At 43.8% G+C, this 17,753-nt stretch overlaps 1 protein-coding gene across 8 annotated transcripts in view; it reads right to left on the bottom strand.

Moving 5' to 3' along the window:
* Positions 1–17,753, bottom strand: part of TNS3 (tensin 3) — a 275,924-nt gene that overhangs the window by 24,163 nt on the left and 234,008 nt on the right. For all 8 annotated transcript variants that reach the window (XM_081287962.1, XM_081287963.1, XM_081287957.1 and 5 more), the window contains 3 exons: positions 5,509–5,680; positions 3,574–4,211; positions 2,856–2,942 (listed from right to left, as the gene is read on the bottom strand). In XM_081287962.1, the coding sequence (XP_081144088.1) occupies positions 2,856–2,942; positions 3,574–4,211; positions 5,509–5,680 (897 nt within the window). The remainder of the gene's footprint in view (positions 1–2,855; positions 2,943–3,573; positions 4,212–5,508; positions 5,681–17,753) is intronic.

The following is a 17,753-nucleotide window of genomic DNA, read 5'->3' as shown; positions in this document are numbered from 1 at the left end:
GTGACTGTGGACCTCCTTGCTTTTGCTTTCTGGCTAGTGATGCAAGCAATTTTGCTCCACTATGTGCTCCCATCCTGTGTGATGTGCTGTCCTTGCCAGAGTCCCAAAGCAATGGGACAACCTAATGTTGGACAAGAGTCTCCAGAACCAAGAGACAAAACAAATCTTTTTTCACAAATTAAGTGCCTCGGGGATTTTGTTATAGTGATAGAAATCTGATCATGCAGATGATAATACCCCTATCATTTATTGTGAATCCATTGGGTGTCAGCCCCAGTGGTTCCTTCCCCTTAGCACCTCTCTCAGCAACCCTTAGGAGCAGGACCTGTCATTTCCACCTTCCCAAGGAATCAGATGGTATGTTCTAGCCCTAGTCTCTCTGTCCCCGAATCCTGTTGCTTCAGTGACATAGCACATTGTGTGTGTGTGTTGGGGGGGCACATCTAGCCAGCGCTCCATCTTGTCTAGAGGACAGTGCCAATGGGGGATGATCTATGCAGAATCCTCTAGGACACCAGACTCACAGACATCTCTCAGTCTGTTCAGCTGGATGAGGTGTGGAGACATCAGAGGCCACAATCATCAAAGAAGAGTGGTGGCAATAAGAACACAGCATCTGGCCACCAGAGCCCTAAGACTCCATGGGTAGCTTCTCACAAAACAAAAAGTTGAAGGGAATAAAAGTATTCCCAGATCATGGGCTCCCCCCCCCCCACTTCCATTTAAAATACAATAGCTTCATTGAACTCATGAGAAAAAAAATCACATTCTTAGAATTTCTATCATCTACATAATCAAAGAGCAGAATTTCAATGGTAGAATTGAACAGTGCTATTTTTCAGTCACTTCAGGATTTTTAAGACATAATCATCAAGAAGGAGCATGATGATTTTCTTCTGAATTGAAAAAAAAAAAGGCATAGAGTAGCCAAATGGGCTTTGTGCCCACTATGGGAACCTCTCTACTTCTCACTGCTTTAAGTCACCCATTCTCTTTTGCAGTTCAGCATTCACCACGCAGTCCCTGAGATCCATTTTGCTTTCTAGGGATCCTGACCCATCTCCTAGCTGCTTGAGGCATGGCTCTGCCTTGTGCACAACAACCCCTTTGAAGAATGCTCCAGGCTCCATGGGCTTCACCTGCTGACAAAATGATTTCCAGGAATGAGGGCAGCAGCTCTCCATGGGCAGAGAGCAGTGATGCTGTGGGGACTTGTAAAATCTGCTGAAAGAATGGTCACTCATTATCCAAGGGGCTTCCAAGATATGGATTAGATCTTAAATGCTTCCCAAAAGCTTGTTGGAGGCTTGGTCCCCAGATGAAGGTGCTACTGAGAGGTGGTGGAACCTTTAGCATGTGGGTCCTGGTTGGAGAAGTAGGTCATGGGGACATGCATGCCCTTGAAGGGTATCTTGAGACCCTGGCCCCTTCCTCTCTCTCTTTCTGCTTCCTGGTCCCCATGAGGTGAGCCGCTTTACTCCACCATATGCTCCCCACCATGATGTTTTGTTCCATCACAGGTATAAAAGCAATGGAGCCAGCTGACCATGGCTTGAAACCTCTGAAAGGGCCAAAATAAATCTTTTCTCCTTTTAAGTTGTTTATCTCCGGTATTTTTTGTCTCAGCAATTCAAAGCTGACTAACACATGCTTCCAGGAGGGACAGTCACAGGAATGGCTTGCTAGGCTCCTGTTGGAAAATCTACTCATATTCTGGTAAACAGGAACACGTTCTGAGCATGGTCTTACACCTATAAACCCAGTGACTCACGAAGCTGAAGCAGGAGGATCACAAGTTCAAGGGCAGCCTTGGCAACTTAGTGAGACTTTGTCCCAAATAAAAATTAAGGAGGGCTGGTGATATAGCTTAGTGGTAGAATATTCCTGGATTCATTCTCCAGTACAAATAAACAAACAAATAAACAAATAAAATTACAGAAACTCATTTGAAATTATTAAATATCTTAATAATTTTATGATAAATATTTAATAAGATAGAAAAACAAATTATCCTACTTTGACCATTAGAAGGATTACATACACTTTATCAAATTAACACTCTATGTCCCATAAACGTATATAATTATTATGTGTCAGTTTTTAAAAAGAAGCAAAAAGAAAAAAAATTTTAAATATTAAAAATTTCAATTTTTGGGCTGGGGATGTGGCTCAAGCGGTAGCGCGCTCGCCTGGCATGCGTGCGGCCCGGGTTCGATCCTCAGCACCACATACCAACAAAGATGCTGTGTCCGCCGAGAACTAAAAAATAAATATTAAAAATTAAAAAAAAAGAGAGAAAAATTTAAAAAAAAAAAATTTCAATTTTGAAAGCTATCTTGACGCAGAACCAAGCAGATAGATGCTCTATCTGGTTTGCATGTGAGGCATCTGGCCAAGTCTACGACATCCTGACTTGGACCAACACAGGTATTCAGGAATACACAGGGCTCCTGACGACACAGAGTAAGGCAGTTAAACAGGTACACCTTTCCCTCCATCCTGACCCTTGTCTTCTGTAGCTCAGGACCTCACTCTTCAGTAGAGACACGGGCTGGCAGCCTTGGCAAGCTGCTAGTTGGTAGAAGCAGCCAGAAATTATACTCTGCATGTTGGAATGCTGAGAGCTGGTGCCCATCCCTCCCCAACTCCCTCATTAGAACCAAATTTTTCCTATAAAAACTTAAAGGTCATGGGATTTCCCCAGAGGCATGTAATAAAGTGTGGCCTTGCTCTGACTCTATCCATGCCTCAGCCCTGGTACTTAGACACTGCTATGACATGATCCTCCCTCACACAAGGAACCTGGGCACTGAGGAGGAATGATGTCCCAGGGAGCCCTCCCTCTCCCCACATACCTTGTTCTCGTGAAATATCTGCCTTGTACCAGAATTTGGAAGTGTCTTGAACAAACTTCACGATCACAAGTTTATCCCCTGGACTATCTATAAAGCAAAATTTTAGTAAAATGACTACAAAGAACATTTTTTTATTGTACCTTCTTGTCTACAATGTTCCTACAAATCTGAATCCTATGCTTAGGGAAGAAGGAGGATGCGGGTGTTCTAAGGGGCAGGAACTACATTTGAAATTAGTAAGTTGCAGGAGACAGCTACTGTTTTATAAGGTAGAACATTATAACATGATACTTTGGGATTTTGAAATGCATGTTTAAAATACATAGAAAAGTAGTTTGCAAACAGCAAGGTCAGTGTTATTTATAATTATGCACCTGAAAAATTTCATAGATAAATTATGAATGAATCAATTTAATTTAAAAGAGAAAGTAATCTTCAAAGAGTAATGTTTGTGAGTAACAGGGAAAATAGAACTGCTATAATAGTCTGTCCTTTCTACTTCTGGGATGAACCTAAGGTGGATAAATGCAGAAGCCTAGAAAAATTAATGAGAAGCCCCATGTCTCTGTCTGGCTTTGGGTCAGCAAGATGGATGGGATCCTTAACAGCTCTGGGCTTTTCCTGCAAGACACTGACATTACAGATGCACATTCAGGTAAGCCCTAACAGTAAATTCCAGGCCCTTCCTTAGTGCACATACAGAGGTGACAATACATACCTGGCAAAGGTGAGGCCCCTTCTGAAGGCTTGGAAAAGTCCGGAAGGACATTTGGGAAGGGGATGCTGATAGTGCTCCCACTGTGTGGGCTGGAAAAACCACTGGAGGAGGGGGAAACAGAGCCCAAAGAACGATCCCCTTCTGAGGCCCGTTTCTTCTCAGGGAGGGGTGGCTGCCCAGGCAGGGTCACTCCTGGGCCCTGCAGGCCTGGACTATGGTGGTTGTTGTGTCCAGGTGCCACTGTAAGAAAACTGTGGGACAGGAAGCCATTGTCGGCAGCCCCTGCTGTTGTCAGCAGCGGGCCAGGGGCCGGAGATGCTCCATGGGAATTGGCCAGCAAAGCTCCTGGGTCCTCTTCAGGTGGAAGGCCACTTCCTACTGGATTGGTGCTGAAACCCAGGAAGGCCTGGCTGCTTGTGGGGACTAGAGAGTCCTGTGGCTCCACCATGGACAGCTCATGGCCATGGAAAGAGGCCTGGAGCTCGGACGATGGGAAGCAGGACAGGCCTGCGGAGTCCTTTCCGGGGCTGGAGAATTCGTTGGTGCCGAGGGGACTTCCAGAGGGCCGGCTGCTCCCCAGGAGAGAGAGTGTGGATTTGGGGCTGCTCTCCACCCACGGGCGTTCTGCACAAGGCTGGCTGTTCAAAAGATAAATCAGCCACAAGGGAATATTAGGTATATTGAAGCATCTCAAAATCAGTAGAAAAACTGTCAGTCGATGTAAGGAGGGCAGAGCTGGGGAAACAAATGTCAAGGCTCAGATACAAAGTAGTGCCCCTTATACTTGTTTCAGTTACCCAGGGTCAGCCTTTGTCTAAAAATGTTAAAAGGAAAATTCTAAAAGTTAACAATTGAGTTAAAAAAAAGTTTTAAACTCTGAGTGCCATTCAGAGCAGCATGTTCCCATTATGTAGGCTCAACCTTGGCCTGAAAATATTAAATAAAAGATTCCAGAAATAAATAATGGATAAGTTTTAAATTCTGAGTGCCATCTGGAGAAATGTGAGGAAATCTTGCATAGTCTTCCATCCTGTCTAGGAAATGAATCATCCCCTTTGTTTCATGTATTTGTGCTGTATATGCTACCTTCCCGTTAGTCACTTAGTAGCTAACTTGGTTGTACAATTGACTGATACTGTATCATGGTTTCTTAGGTTCAAGAAACTCTTATTTTACTTAATAATGTCCCCAAAGGGCAAGGGTAGTAATGCTGGCAATTCAGATATGCCAAGGAGAAGCTGTAAAATGCTTCCTTCATTTGAAAAGGTTAAAGTTTATCAAAGGTATATAAGTGTAGAAAAAAAATAGTACATATAGAGTTTGGTCCTATCCATGGTTTCAGGCATCCCCACTGAGGATCCTAGAACATATTCCCTGCAGATAAGAAGGGACAACTGTACCAGACATTATGATATATTCAGGAATATATAAAAGCAACTAAAAACATAATCCACATAATTTACACATATTTAAATTAGCAAACATTGAGTATAGGATCTACCTGCAATAGCAAATTCTTAGAGAGGAACCTCTTCAGTTTAATGAGAAAGGAGGTTGAACAAAGGAAGATAAATAGGGAGCTATGTTCATATAATAAACACAATTGAATATACTTCTACTGTGGGCAACAGGAGCAGTCCCATTTAGATTTCCTCAAGGTCACTGGCTTTATAAAGCAGAAAGAGGACATTTTTTATTTGTCTGTGGCCCTTTCATTTCTTTCTATTCTTGCAATACCCCTGTGACTGAGTTTCCCATATTTCCTATGTGTACCTTCCCACATACCAGTACACAGACCATGTCCACAACATCACCTGGGTAGGGGCACGCTCTGGGACCCCAGGTCCAGCCTCCACAACCCCCTCTCCACCCTCAGCTCAGCACTCCAGGCTTCTTAGGGCGTTTGTGCCAAGTTTTATAGGTTCGTTTTCCTACCTGTCTCTCCTCTGGCCAGGACCGTTGCTTGAAATGGTGCAGGAAGATGCAAAGGCCTGCTGAAAGCTGGGCGTCGCAGGCACATCAGCCCGAAGCATCGTGGGTTTGGGTCCAATGGGGCTCTCTGACATCCCCACGGTGTGGCTGAGAATCTCAGGACAGCCTCGTGGTTCTGCAGGGAGAAAATAGAAAGTGAAAGGGGTTGTAATCTCATCCCATTTGTGTGCTCTCTAAGGTGTTAATTTCTGAATCCTTCTGCTGCTCATAGCCCTGTTTAGCCATAATGTCACACAGAGATTGAAGAAGTTGGTTCCGTGTCGCTCTGTGCAGGTTTACCATTACCTATTGCTGTTTCCAACAGAGAAGATGGCTAACTCAGCCCCACATACACTGTCCACCTCCCTACCTGAGCTGGTGTCAGTATCCTTGCAGTCACATGGTAGGAACACAGGGCCAATGGGCTGGTCCTCCAGGACCCAGCACCATACAACCACTAATGGGCTGTACTCTTAACATTCAATCTAGGATGCCTAGGGTCCAGCCTTTTTCTGCAAATCAACAGGACCCTTCTCCACAGCAAGATCCATTCTCCATAAGCCCAAGCCCTAAAACACCAAGACAGTCAGGCATCCTTAAACTTCCTTTGCTCTCCGACCCCCAAGTTGGTGACTCAGTTGCAGTGACAATCCACTGACTATGAGAAAACTTGAGCTGCAATCACACTATTCTGGGGAAATTAAAATGAAGGTTCAGAGCTATCAAGGCAGCCAGGACTGGGAGGGCCAAGATGGCAGAGAAATTGAACTTATAGCAAATTTCCCTGAGTCCTGAACTGCAGAGGTAGGGGCCAATGCCTAGTAACCAAGATTAAAAAATGGCTACTGAGAAACTAAAACAGTAAGCAAGGATTTGAGTAGTCAAGTAACAAAATTAGAAGTATGAGGTATACCTATCGAGGGGGAACTTGCAAATACGGTGAGATTTTGAGGTGAGATTCGTGAAGGGCTATGACCCAGGAACAAGAGTACCAGGGACAGAGCAGCCTTAATTGGATCTGGTCAGCCTGATTGAAAAGTCACATCCTCTCTGGGGCACACAACCCGCTCCAGCCTGCCCCTCCTCCCTCTTGCTGTGATTTTTTTTTTTACATGCTGTGAAATATTTAAATACAAATTTAGCCATGCCACTAAATATGACAAGTGAAAACCATGACCAAGGTAAAAAGAACAACAACCAGAAAAAACCCACCACTGACCAAAAAATTGGAGTTAGACTAGCACAGACTGTAGGATAGCTAAATGTTCAAGAAAACAGAAGACAGAGCAATTTGCATTTCACAAAAAGAACAAGTCCATAAAAATAATCAAATGGAAACCCTAGAACTTAACAGAGGGAATGAAATGAGCATGCAGACAGAGCTTTGATCAGCCGACTAGACACTGTAGAGGAAGTGATGGGTGGACTTGGCTAGGGGAGAAAATTATGTGCAGCAAGAAGCCCTGAGAGGGAGGAGGATGAGGAATACAGAGAAGAGCGTAAAAACACTGGAAAACAATGGAAACTTCTAACCTATGTGAAACTGGAGTCCAAGAAGGGATGGAAACACTGGATGAAAACAAGTGACACTGGAAAAGATATTTAAAGAGAATTTCCCAAGATATATTAAATATATGGAACCATAAGGGGGAAAAAAAAAGCCCGTGACACTCAGGCAGAAGTGAACACTTAAAAGTACAACATCTGAAAATTACAGACAAAACCTTAAACACAGTGATTTGTCCGCTTTGGAGGAAAAGACATGACACCAATTTTAGTGTTAATTTTTTTTTTTTTAAGCACTGAAGTTTTCCATTACAGGAAACCATAGTGCTAATGTCCTATTTGTTTAAACTCCTTAATAAGACACTCCAGGGATACACAATCTCCCGCCTCAAATGTAAATATCTCATGATCACACCAGGGCCAGGCCTAGCAAATGCTGTTCATGCAATCAGCTTATGACCATGTCTCCTGCTGCGATTTATCTACAAATTCCTGGAGCAGACAGAGCCAGTTTACAACTGTGTGACTGCCCCTGCCCCAGGATGACCCATAGTAAATATTTAAATGTAAATGTTTGGTAAACTAATTAATTAACTGGATGGCCTTCCAAACTCTTTCCTTAATTCCTTAGATTGAAAAACAAAGATGTATATGGTTTTAAACCATCCCTTTGCACCCTTCGCTTCTCTTCCTGGTAATAAAATAACTTCATTTAAGTTTGACATTTTATTTCCCATATAAGACATTTGCTGAGTATTCATTATCTACCAACATGGTCTAGGTTGCAGGAAACAGAAAAGAGAAACCAGAGCAAGATAGTAAGCACCCGCAGGTCCTGCTCTTGAGATGTGTGTGAGGAAGAGACCTCTATGGGAGGAGCAGCCTGTGGGGTTCAGAGAGACCCCCTAGGAACACTTGCTGGGGGAGCCTGCAAAGCTTCCTGGAGGAAGCAGTATTTGATAGAAGCCAGGAAGGATGGGTGGGATTATGATGGACCAAACTGGTAACACAAGCTTGATGAGCACTATCATTAGCTCCTGGGGCGGGAGCCACACCTGGCCCCTGTATTCCCAGCACTAAACTGGCACCCATGGATGCTCTGAATGGATGGATTAGTCAGCAAAGGCTTAAAGGTCAAAGGAAAAAGTTCAGAGGATAATGTGGAAATCCTGCCCCATGGCCTGTCTCAGAGGAGTGGGTGGATAGAGGGATGGATCCCACTCCAAACAGCAGCATAAAACTTTGGAATCAGAAAAACTCTTTATCAAGTCGAATGCACCTGCCTTGGATCTTCCATGAGCGAGTGTGGAATGGAACAGTATGAAGCACCTTTGGCCATAAAATTGATGTTGCTCTTAGGGGTCCACATGCAGCACAGGGGCAACCCCTGGTGCTGTAATGTCCCTGTTTGCTGAGTCCCAGTGGCATGAGGATTTGGGGAATGTATGCCAAGATTCAGAAGTCCCAAACACCCTCACATGGCGCCAGAGACTTTCACCAAATGAGGGGAGGCCAGAGGAAAATAAACTCCCACTGTGTTCCTGTTATCCCAGTGCTTGTCCCAGAAAACAGCAAGCACAGCACTTCCCATGAAAGTGGCTTTGTTTATAGTTCTATTAGCACCAACTCTGGGGGCACTGTGGCTGTGTGGTTCCCTCTTGTTATATGGTCTCTGGCTCAAGGACAGGACTTAAACCTTCATGTGAAAAAGGAGCTGTCCAAGCACCAGGTGCCATGTTTATGTCAAGCCCTCACCTTGGCAATTAGTCTAAATAGTCTATTTTACTAGCTGGATCTCCGCATTCACAGGTAAGTGTGATGTGGCTACTTTCTCAGATCAACAGAGCTACTACCAAGTTTAATAACTCAGACTGCAGACAGCAAAGGGACATTAGTGGCAGTTCTACTTTACTCTGCTCCTGTATCGTGCATGCACATTGCTTGCATGAGGTCTCCACTTGCCTTTTGCTTGCAGGATCCCACCTCTGCTCCACAGGTGAGGAGAGTGAGGCACAGAATTGGAATTCAGAGAACATGAAAGAGTTAGTACCCTAAAAATCTCACCCCAAGAATCGATAAAGTCCTCAATTAAGTGAGCAGACACAGACTGCAAACCCTTTCTGCAGATGCTAACCTTACTCCCTAGAAATTCACAAACTTTAAGAGCAGGCATTATTGTCACTGTTATGTGTCTGTGTTTATGTTTGTAGGACTGAGGCTGGAATCCAGGACCTTGTGCATGACAGACAGGAGCTCTGCCACTGAGCTACACTGCAGCCATGTTGCTGCTATTGTTTGTCTAACCTGTACATGTGAGGTTCATGGTTAAACTGCAGGTGAAATGTCAAAAATGGGAATGGTGAGTGGACTGAGCTCCTTGTTCTGAGGGTATCAGGCCTCCCCAGCTTTGCACCTAAAGGAGCCTGGAAATGACCCAGGACAGGAATGGAAGTGATAAAGAACAGATGTGACCTCCACCATCTGGGATGGGACATTTGTGGAGGCATTAACTCTATGCCACCATTGGAGTGGGAAGGACAGCTAGGGCTCTCCTCTACCATGAGCCATCTGCAGCCCGTGTCTCTGCTTCAGAGAAGGGAACATAAGGATACCACAGTGAGTACAATGATTCCATAAAGCAATGACTCAGAGGGTCCGTGGGGCAGGCAAACTCCTTCCTTCCAAATGCCCTTTCCTCTTGTCTTGCCAGTCCTCCCTGCTGAGTTTCCACAGGATGGGAAGGACCCGTGGCAATACAGAAAACCATTCAGACCCATTCCTGTGCAGCCAGGGCCCTGCTCTACCAATAAGATTGTGGGCCCTGAACAGATGCCCCTTTTACTTCCCGAGTTCTCTCTGGCATAGAATCATTTCCGTTCTTAAGTCTCCTAATATTCTCATATTTTCCCTCTGCTGCTCAAAGCAATAGGAGGAGGCATTACATTGTCAGTGGTTGGAAACCCAGCCTCTTATCACTTTTTGGTTTTGCCCCAAACCAGCTGGTATACCCAGCTGGTAGAGTGGGATGGGGTGCCTGGCAGAGGCTACTGCTGCCTGGCAGCTCATAGAGTCCTGCCGGAACTTAGGGGGGGCACGTGCCTGGCCTCCTGGGACCTCAGGAATGTCTGCACTCTGTCTCCTCTCTGCTCCCACTTCCTCTACCCAGAAGAAGGGTGAGAGAGGGTAACTGGCTTTTTTCCAAATGGTCTATTTTTAAGCTTTCTTTCAAGATGCTGCAGTAGGATCTGTGGGAAGTTGGACCCCACTCGCTCTCCACTGGCTGCTACTGACATGATCCATAAGTTAACAGGAAGTGTAGAGACCCAGAAGCTTGCAAGCAGGGCTGCTGGCTCACTCTCCTGCAAGCCTGGAGCCTGGAGAGGGAACTGCCAGACATTAAAAATCCATGAGAGGTCCAAACATCAAAGGTCATCCCTGGGCTCTGACTCTTGCCTTGGAAACTATAAATTTCCAAACAAAAATCAGGACACAGGATGTCAGAGAAAAACTAACATTTTTCCTGTCTTCTTGATTTTATAAGAATGCTTCACAAAGATATGAAAGTTATGCACTCATACCTTAACTATTTAATATCAACCAATTGACCCATGATCAACCAATATCAACCAATTGATCAATTGATACAGCATCTTTAATGAAAAACAAAATAAATATAGATTATGTTATAATCTCTTATTCCGAGGAAGAAAATTCAGCTTAGTTGTTTAACTACCTAAAATGTCAGTCTCAATCCCTGGTCCATATATACACAGGCATGTTCCCAATAAACTTTAAAAAGTGAGCGAGAGCAGGGCGCACGCCTATAATTCCAGTGGCTCAGAAGACTGAGGCAGGAGAATTGCGAGTTCAAAGCCAATCTCAGCAAAAGCAAGGCACTAAGCAACTCGGTGAGACCCTGTCTCTAAAAAATAAAAATAAAATACAAAATAGGGCTGGGGATGTGACTCGGTGGTTGAGTACCCCTGAGTTCAATCCCTGGTACAAAAAAAAAAAAAAAAAAAAAAAGAAAAAGAAAAAGTGAGTGAGAATATCTCCTGTCAGCTATCTATCTATATCTATCTACCTCTTTTCTTCCTGGTCATGCATGAGGATTATTATGCAGTGAAACAAGAAGTGCCCTTTTGAGAATGAAACATTAGCCAATCTCTTGTCTCCTTTTCATCGTATTTCTAGGAGTAGAATTTGGGCTGCTGGGGAGGAAAGCTACAGTCTCCAAGTCCTAATTCAGGCTCCCCTACCCGAGTCACAGTGTGCTGAGCACATTCTCAACCTCTGGATCTTCATCGAAGATTCCCATCTGTGGGACACCATGTCCTACTGAAATCAAATCAAATTATTCATAGGGTCTATTTAGCTCAGAATTTTAAAATTTAATTTTTTAAAAATAAAAAACTTTGTATGGGAGATTTGGCAATAACAGTGTTTCTAAAAAGGGTGTCCTTAGCTTATAATTCTTTGTTATTTGTCTACAAACAGCAAGCCATTTAACCTTCTTGAAAGCAAAAGAGAAATGGGTAGGCAGCCAGATATAATGAGAATTAATTAGAGAAAATGCTGAGACCCTGAAAAAACAGTGCACACATGTTTTTTGATGTGAAAAAGTTCTACACTTTAAACTCTATTGATGCTCTATAGAAAGGGGTAGCCTCCAAACAGATGAACATATACTTTCTTGGTATTAAACTATTTCTTTTGTCACTCCTGAGGTCAAAATCACATAAATTGGCTCTGTCCTCTTGAAGCAAGCAAGGTTCTCAATACCCCAGCAGGGCCAGGGGCCCCAGCATCGCTGGAGTTGGAATTCCCATCTGCCAACAGCCAGGTCACCCTTCTGTAAGTTCTCATTCCCAATGAAAGTATTCTCTTAAAAAAAAATTCATGACACTGTCTTCTCTTAACTAGTAACATAAAGCAACCAAAAAATGCAGATTAAAATAGTTTGTCACAAACAGGGCCCTGTTTTCTCTTATTCTTTGAAGATGTCCTATATTCAGAGGTTTTGATTGTAACAAACTGGAAAGAAAAAACATTCCCCATTTACGTGGTGCTGTGTAGAGAATTCTAATGTTGAAACAGTGTTGAAAACAGTTTTTCTTCCTTCTTCTCCTTCTCTTCACAGTGAGTGTTTTTAAAACAGTTTTTGCACTTAGGATGCACAGAGGCCAGTTGTTCCAACTGATTAATGAATCCCCTTCCTTAGCAACTTAACAAGACATGAACATCATAAAAACCGTGCTTCGGTTTTTATTCTCAGGAAAACAAAGACTTCCTTCCTGCTAGACTTTAAGGAAAGATAACATTGCAGTGGAGAAACTGAGGCTACCTAGAGACCACACAGAGCCCAAGGATGGAGCCAACACTGAGAAATCAGAGGTAAGGATGTGGGGAAAAAAGAAGAAGAACCACCTGCCTGATAACAGAGTTCTAATAAAACCAAACTTGAGGCCAGAGACATCCACAATGCTAAGCTATACTTCCACTATATATATTTTTTAAATCACAATAAAATATACATAACACAAAATTTACCACCTTAATCATTTTTAAGTACACCATTCAGTAGCATTAAGTACATTCACTGGTTGTTCAACCATCACCACCATCAATCTCCAGAATGCTTTCATTTTGCAAAACTTTGTCTTCATTAGCAACTTCCATTCCCATCTCCTCCCAGCCCCTGGCAACCTCCACTCTATTTTCTGTCTTCACAAATTCTACTGCGCTAGGGATCTCATATAAGTGGAATCATACAGGATTTGTCCTTTTGTGACTGGATTATTTCACTTAGCAAAATGTCCCCAGGATTTGACTATGTGATAGCCTATTGTTAAAATACCCTTCCATTCAAAGGCTGAGTAACATTCCACTGTGTGACTATTTCATATTCTGCTGTCAATCAATTAAGTGTCCATGGACACCTGGGTAGCTTCCACTTTTAACTATTGTATTTAGTTTTTCACTTTCATATTCTTTTAGTCATTTTGAGTTGAGACTGGTGACTTGCAATAGAAAGGGGTTTCAGTGATGCAAGGGGCTGTGCCTGTTCTGCTTCCATCTAGAGGGAATGGGGGTAGACTAGCATAAATCAGCAGAGGGCAGTCAGGCTATTGGTGAGGTTGGCAGAGTGGCACCAGGGGTATGAAAGGAAGCCTCCTCAGAACTCCTTGGGGAAGCCTTCCTTATGCTGAGGAAAAACAACAACAAAAAGCAAAACAAATGGGGGGGGGGGCCACTTCAAAAAACACAGGGAAAATTTGCCTGAGTCCCTTTGGGAACTCTGGCTGAGTGGAGGTTGGCATAAGGAGCACAGCAACATCTATGTAGGAATGAATATTAGGCTACCAGCTGGAGCCTGTGTTGGTGGACAAGCTGTATCCACAATGTCCTGGTTCAAGTATCCCATCCCCAGCAAAATTCCAGTCACATAACTGAATATGCCCCAAAGGCTGGAAATTTCAGTGCTTTTTGTCTTCAAGCAGAATTCCCAAAGAACCCAGCTTTCTTTTAGAAGCACTGCATGGAATACAACAATTACTAATAGGGCATTATGTAAAATTGTGGATGTGTAACCGATGTGATTCTGCAATCTGCATTTGGGGTAAAATTGGGGGTTCATAACCCACTTCAATCTAATGTATGAAATATGATATGTCAAGAGCTTTGTAATGTTGTGAACAACCAATAAAAAAAAAAAAAACATTCCATTGCCCTAAGTAGATTAAAAAAAAAAAAGAAGCACTGCATGTATCACATGCTGAACTCCACCAGAGTTCTTCTAAGGAAAGATCATTTCAGTGTGGTGCCAGATCACTTTATGCATGAAATCTCAAGAAATCTGGATCTAGCTTTTTCCCCTATAATGCCTCTACCAGGAGGTCTGAATCATGTCCAAACTGACCATGTAGGGAAATAGCTCACCTGTAACCTCAGAAGTCTCTGACTGTGACTGGGGAATTTTAATTGCTGTAGAAGACTTCAATGGACATGGGTCCAAGGAAGACATCCTTAGAGGACCCCCCCTTCTCCCAGAATCTAGGGCACTTGGGGGATCTGCATCCATTACACTCCCAGCTCATAAAGTACCTGGGCCGACAGGTGACTAACAGATATCTCATAGCATTTCAGGTACAGAAGACAGCAGCTTTCATAAGCCAGGTCCCTACCAGGCAATGATAAATTTGCCCAGTGCTTCTGAAGCTCGGTGAGCAATATGGATGCATATCATGACTCTTTTGTTAGGTAAATACTCTAAAACTCTGCTTCAGTTAAATCTAGTTAGGCATATTCTCATGGTGGTACACAGAATTGCTGATGAGTTTCAGCTGGGTTTTCTTTTTTGTTTAATTTTTTTTTTTAATATGCAGTGATGAGAATCAAACCCAGTGCCTCACCCATGCTAGGCAAGCAATCTACGCCTGAGCTACAAACCCCAACTCTCAGCGGGGTTTTCCCAACATGAGAGACTCAGAATGTTTTATCTTTTTCCAAAAAAATTCTTAAGTTATCAATATATTACTAACAGTCACTATCTGTATGGTACTTAAAGGGCTTATAAAGATGGACTTATAAAGACGCATACCATCATCCATTTGCACTGACGAAGCTGATGTTCAGTGCCTCTCCTCATCTACCCCTCTGACCCAGGAGCAGAATTTGAACACAATTCTTGAGTTTCCCAATTTTGACTCTAGCAAGACCTGGCTCCTTGTCACTCTGTACAGGGTGCCAAGGTTTAGAGAGCTGGCAGTCCAGATATAGGTGTTTTAGTCTACTCAGGCTGCCATAGCAAACACAGCAGACTGGGTGGGTGCTTAAACAACACACATTTATTTCTCACAGTCCTGGAGGATGGAAGTCCAGGATCAAGGGGTAGGCTGGGTTGGTTTCTCCCAAGGTCTCTCTGCTTCATACTCTCTATGTATTCGTCGTTCTGTGTATCTCCTAATCTCTTCATATGAAGACACCAGTCATACTGGATTGGAGCTCACCCCAAGTGACTTGATTAAACTTAGTTAACTCTGTAAACACCCCATCTCCAAATATGGCTAGGGCCTTAACATCTGAATTGGGGAGGAGGTGTGTGGCCACAATTTACCCCCTATCATGAGTATGATTTGAGGAATTATACCTTCTGTCAATGGCAGGGTAATGACAATGGCCTATTCTAGGGTCATAGGAGGATTAATGAAGTTAGAATGAAGCATGCTTACAGTGTAACCAGACCCCAATGTCAATCATAAGCAATAAGAAGGAGGGCTGGCATGATGTGTGAGTTGAAACTTGGCTCCTGAGAAGACCACACAGGGCTTCTAAAAGTGTCCCTTCCTTACAACATTTGGCTTGAGAATGGCAATCTGTAACCAGAATGCAGAAGGAATGAATCCTGCCAGAAGCCCACAGGACCCCAAGCCGACCAGAGGAGTGAGGAAGCCTGAGCCCATGACGCCATCCTTCTCACCCGACTCTTCACTTCCAGCCCTGTGGCTTGGGGAGCAAGCTGGAGAGGTCCCAAGCGGATGAATTTTAACTTTCCAAATCATGGCTGCTTTTGTTTTTATGTTTTTTTCATCAAGGTTTCTAATTCCAGGCAGGCTACCCATGCTGACTGATGCAAGGATGTCAATTTCAACCCCTTGATTTTTTGTGGTGCTGTTTCTCTTTCGGCTGGCTTGATTTTTCTCGTGGGCAGCGCCTGGTCAACGCTACGCAGGCGCACCCAGCTCCCCCAACATGCAGTATGCCACTGGCTTTGTGGTGGAGGACACTGCAGCACCAGCTTGTTCAGTCCAGTCCAAACCTCATGAATAGCAAGGCCACCAGGACTGCTGGAAGGCTACCAGGCTGCTCAGCATTTGGCCTTTCAGAAAAGCTTCCAGCATATTAAAATTGCTCCAAATGAAACAAATGATGTTCTGATAAATAAGATAATTGACAGCAATCAGCAGTTTCTGCCATAGCATTTCTGCAACAACTAAAGCTCTCAGCAGTCCTACCCCCAGAAGGACTCCTGTCCCCTGGGAATGGGGTTTAAGAGATGACTACTGTGCTCTGAGGAGAAGAAGAAAACAATCTTAGGGGCCAAAACACCTTGTCTTCAAATAGACCAAACTGAACTGCTTTTGCTGAGCACTGTCCTCTTTCCAAAAGGGCCGGTCCAGTTAAAGTCTGTGGCAGAGCATAAATCACCCTAAGACACCCCAAGCACTGTCTATCCAGCAGCTTAGGGTATGTGACCCCCAACGAAGCTCCCTGCTACAACCTCCACCTGCATTCACCCAGCGCTTTCTGTCCCTCTCAGGTCTCCTGGGAAGAGGCATGTCACTGCATTTTACAGACCAGATTACAGCATAAGGAAGTATACTGGATCATCCAACAACCCTCAGAACTGGTCCCTCTAGCCCAAGACCAGAGTCTGCATATATTATGCAGCCTCAATGCACAGAATGTAACAGAGGAAACAGCAAAAACACAAACACACTGGGGAAGCATGTGACGCTGGGGAAGAACAGACAAAAATCAGATATGAAATGGAAATTAAATCCACCCCTCTCCAGGAATGGAATAGTATGCAGAAGAGGAGGGAAAGGAGGGGAGGTGGATATGGTTTGTTAAAGTCCAGTGGTGACAAACATAAAACTGAGGATTGTGGCTAAATATTCTAAATAAGTTGGTGAAAATATTTACTGTTGAGTCAAGTGTCCAAGCCAGAAGCACTGAAGAGCCCACATCATCAATAAAGCCCTCCCCAAGGTGGGCATGGGTCTGAGCCTTCTGCTCCCTTATGCCACCAATGCAGCTACAGACCCAGCACTGCCTAACACATGGCCAGCCCCTGGGATGTGTGGATGCCCCAGAGCTGAGGCTGTCTTTGTTCAATCATATTGCCAGGCCTCTAGGGCTCGCCACCCTGTCCCCAGCTTGCCCAAGTGCTACTCAGTCCCCACCAGATGTACAGCCTGTCTAGGCACAGCCTCGAGGGTCTCTCTCAGCCTTCTCTCCCCAGATCTGAGTTGACCTATTGTCACAGAGCCACACCTCTGAGATCTGTGCATACCTTCTCAACAAAGGTACATCACGGTTTGCCTGGTGGCACTGTTATCAGTAGCTCAGTGACCCCAAACCAGGTAGGCCAGAAAGAGGAGACACAGCATTATTCTATTACTCAAAGAAGAAACTTCTATAGCCAGCAAAAATACTCTTCAGGGAGGAAGGGAAGTAAAGATATTTGGAGATGAAGGAAAACTATGAGAGTTCGTTGTCTGCAAACCTACCCTTCAGGAATAGCTAAAGGGAATTCTCTAAACAGAAAGAAAATCATAAGGTTTGAAACTTCCAAAGGGCAAGAAGAACCTCAGACTGGGTAAAAATGAACATAGGAAGTACAATAATCAATCCCTCTCCTCATGTGTTTCCTAAATCACATCTGATGGTTAGAACAAAAAAAGTAGGCCACCACTGCATGTGGTACTTGGTGTAAATATACAAAATACTTGAAAAGAACTGTATTTTATTTTATTTTTTTAAGAGAGAGAGAGAAGAGAGGGGAGAGAGAGAGAGAGAAAGAGGGAGAGAGAGAGAGAGGAGAGAGAATTTTTTAATATTTATTTTTCAGTTTTTGGTGGATACAACATCTTTATTTTTTATTTTATGTGGTGCTGAGGATCGAACCCAGAGCCCTGCGC

The sequence above is a fragment of the Spermophilus citellus genome, assembly GCF_964194105.1.
Source record: "Spermophilus citellus genome assembly, chromosome: 3".
Classification (NCBI taxonomy): domain Eukaryota; kingdom Metazoa; phylum Chordata; class Mammalia; order Rodentia; family Sciuridae; genus Spermophilus; species Spermophilus citellus.
This window is presented reverse-complemented; position numbering and strand designations above follow the sequence as displayed.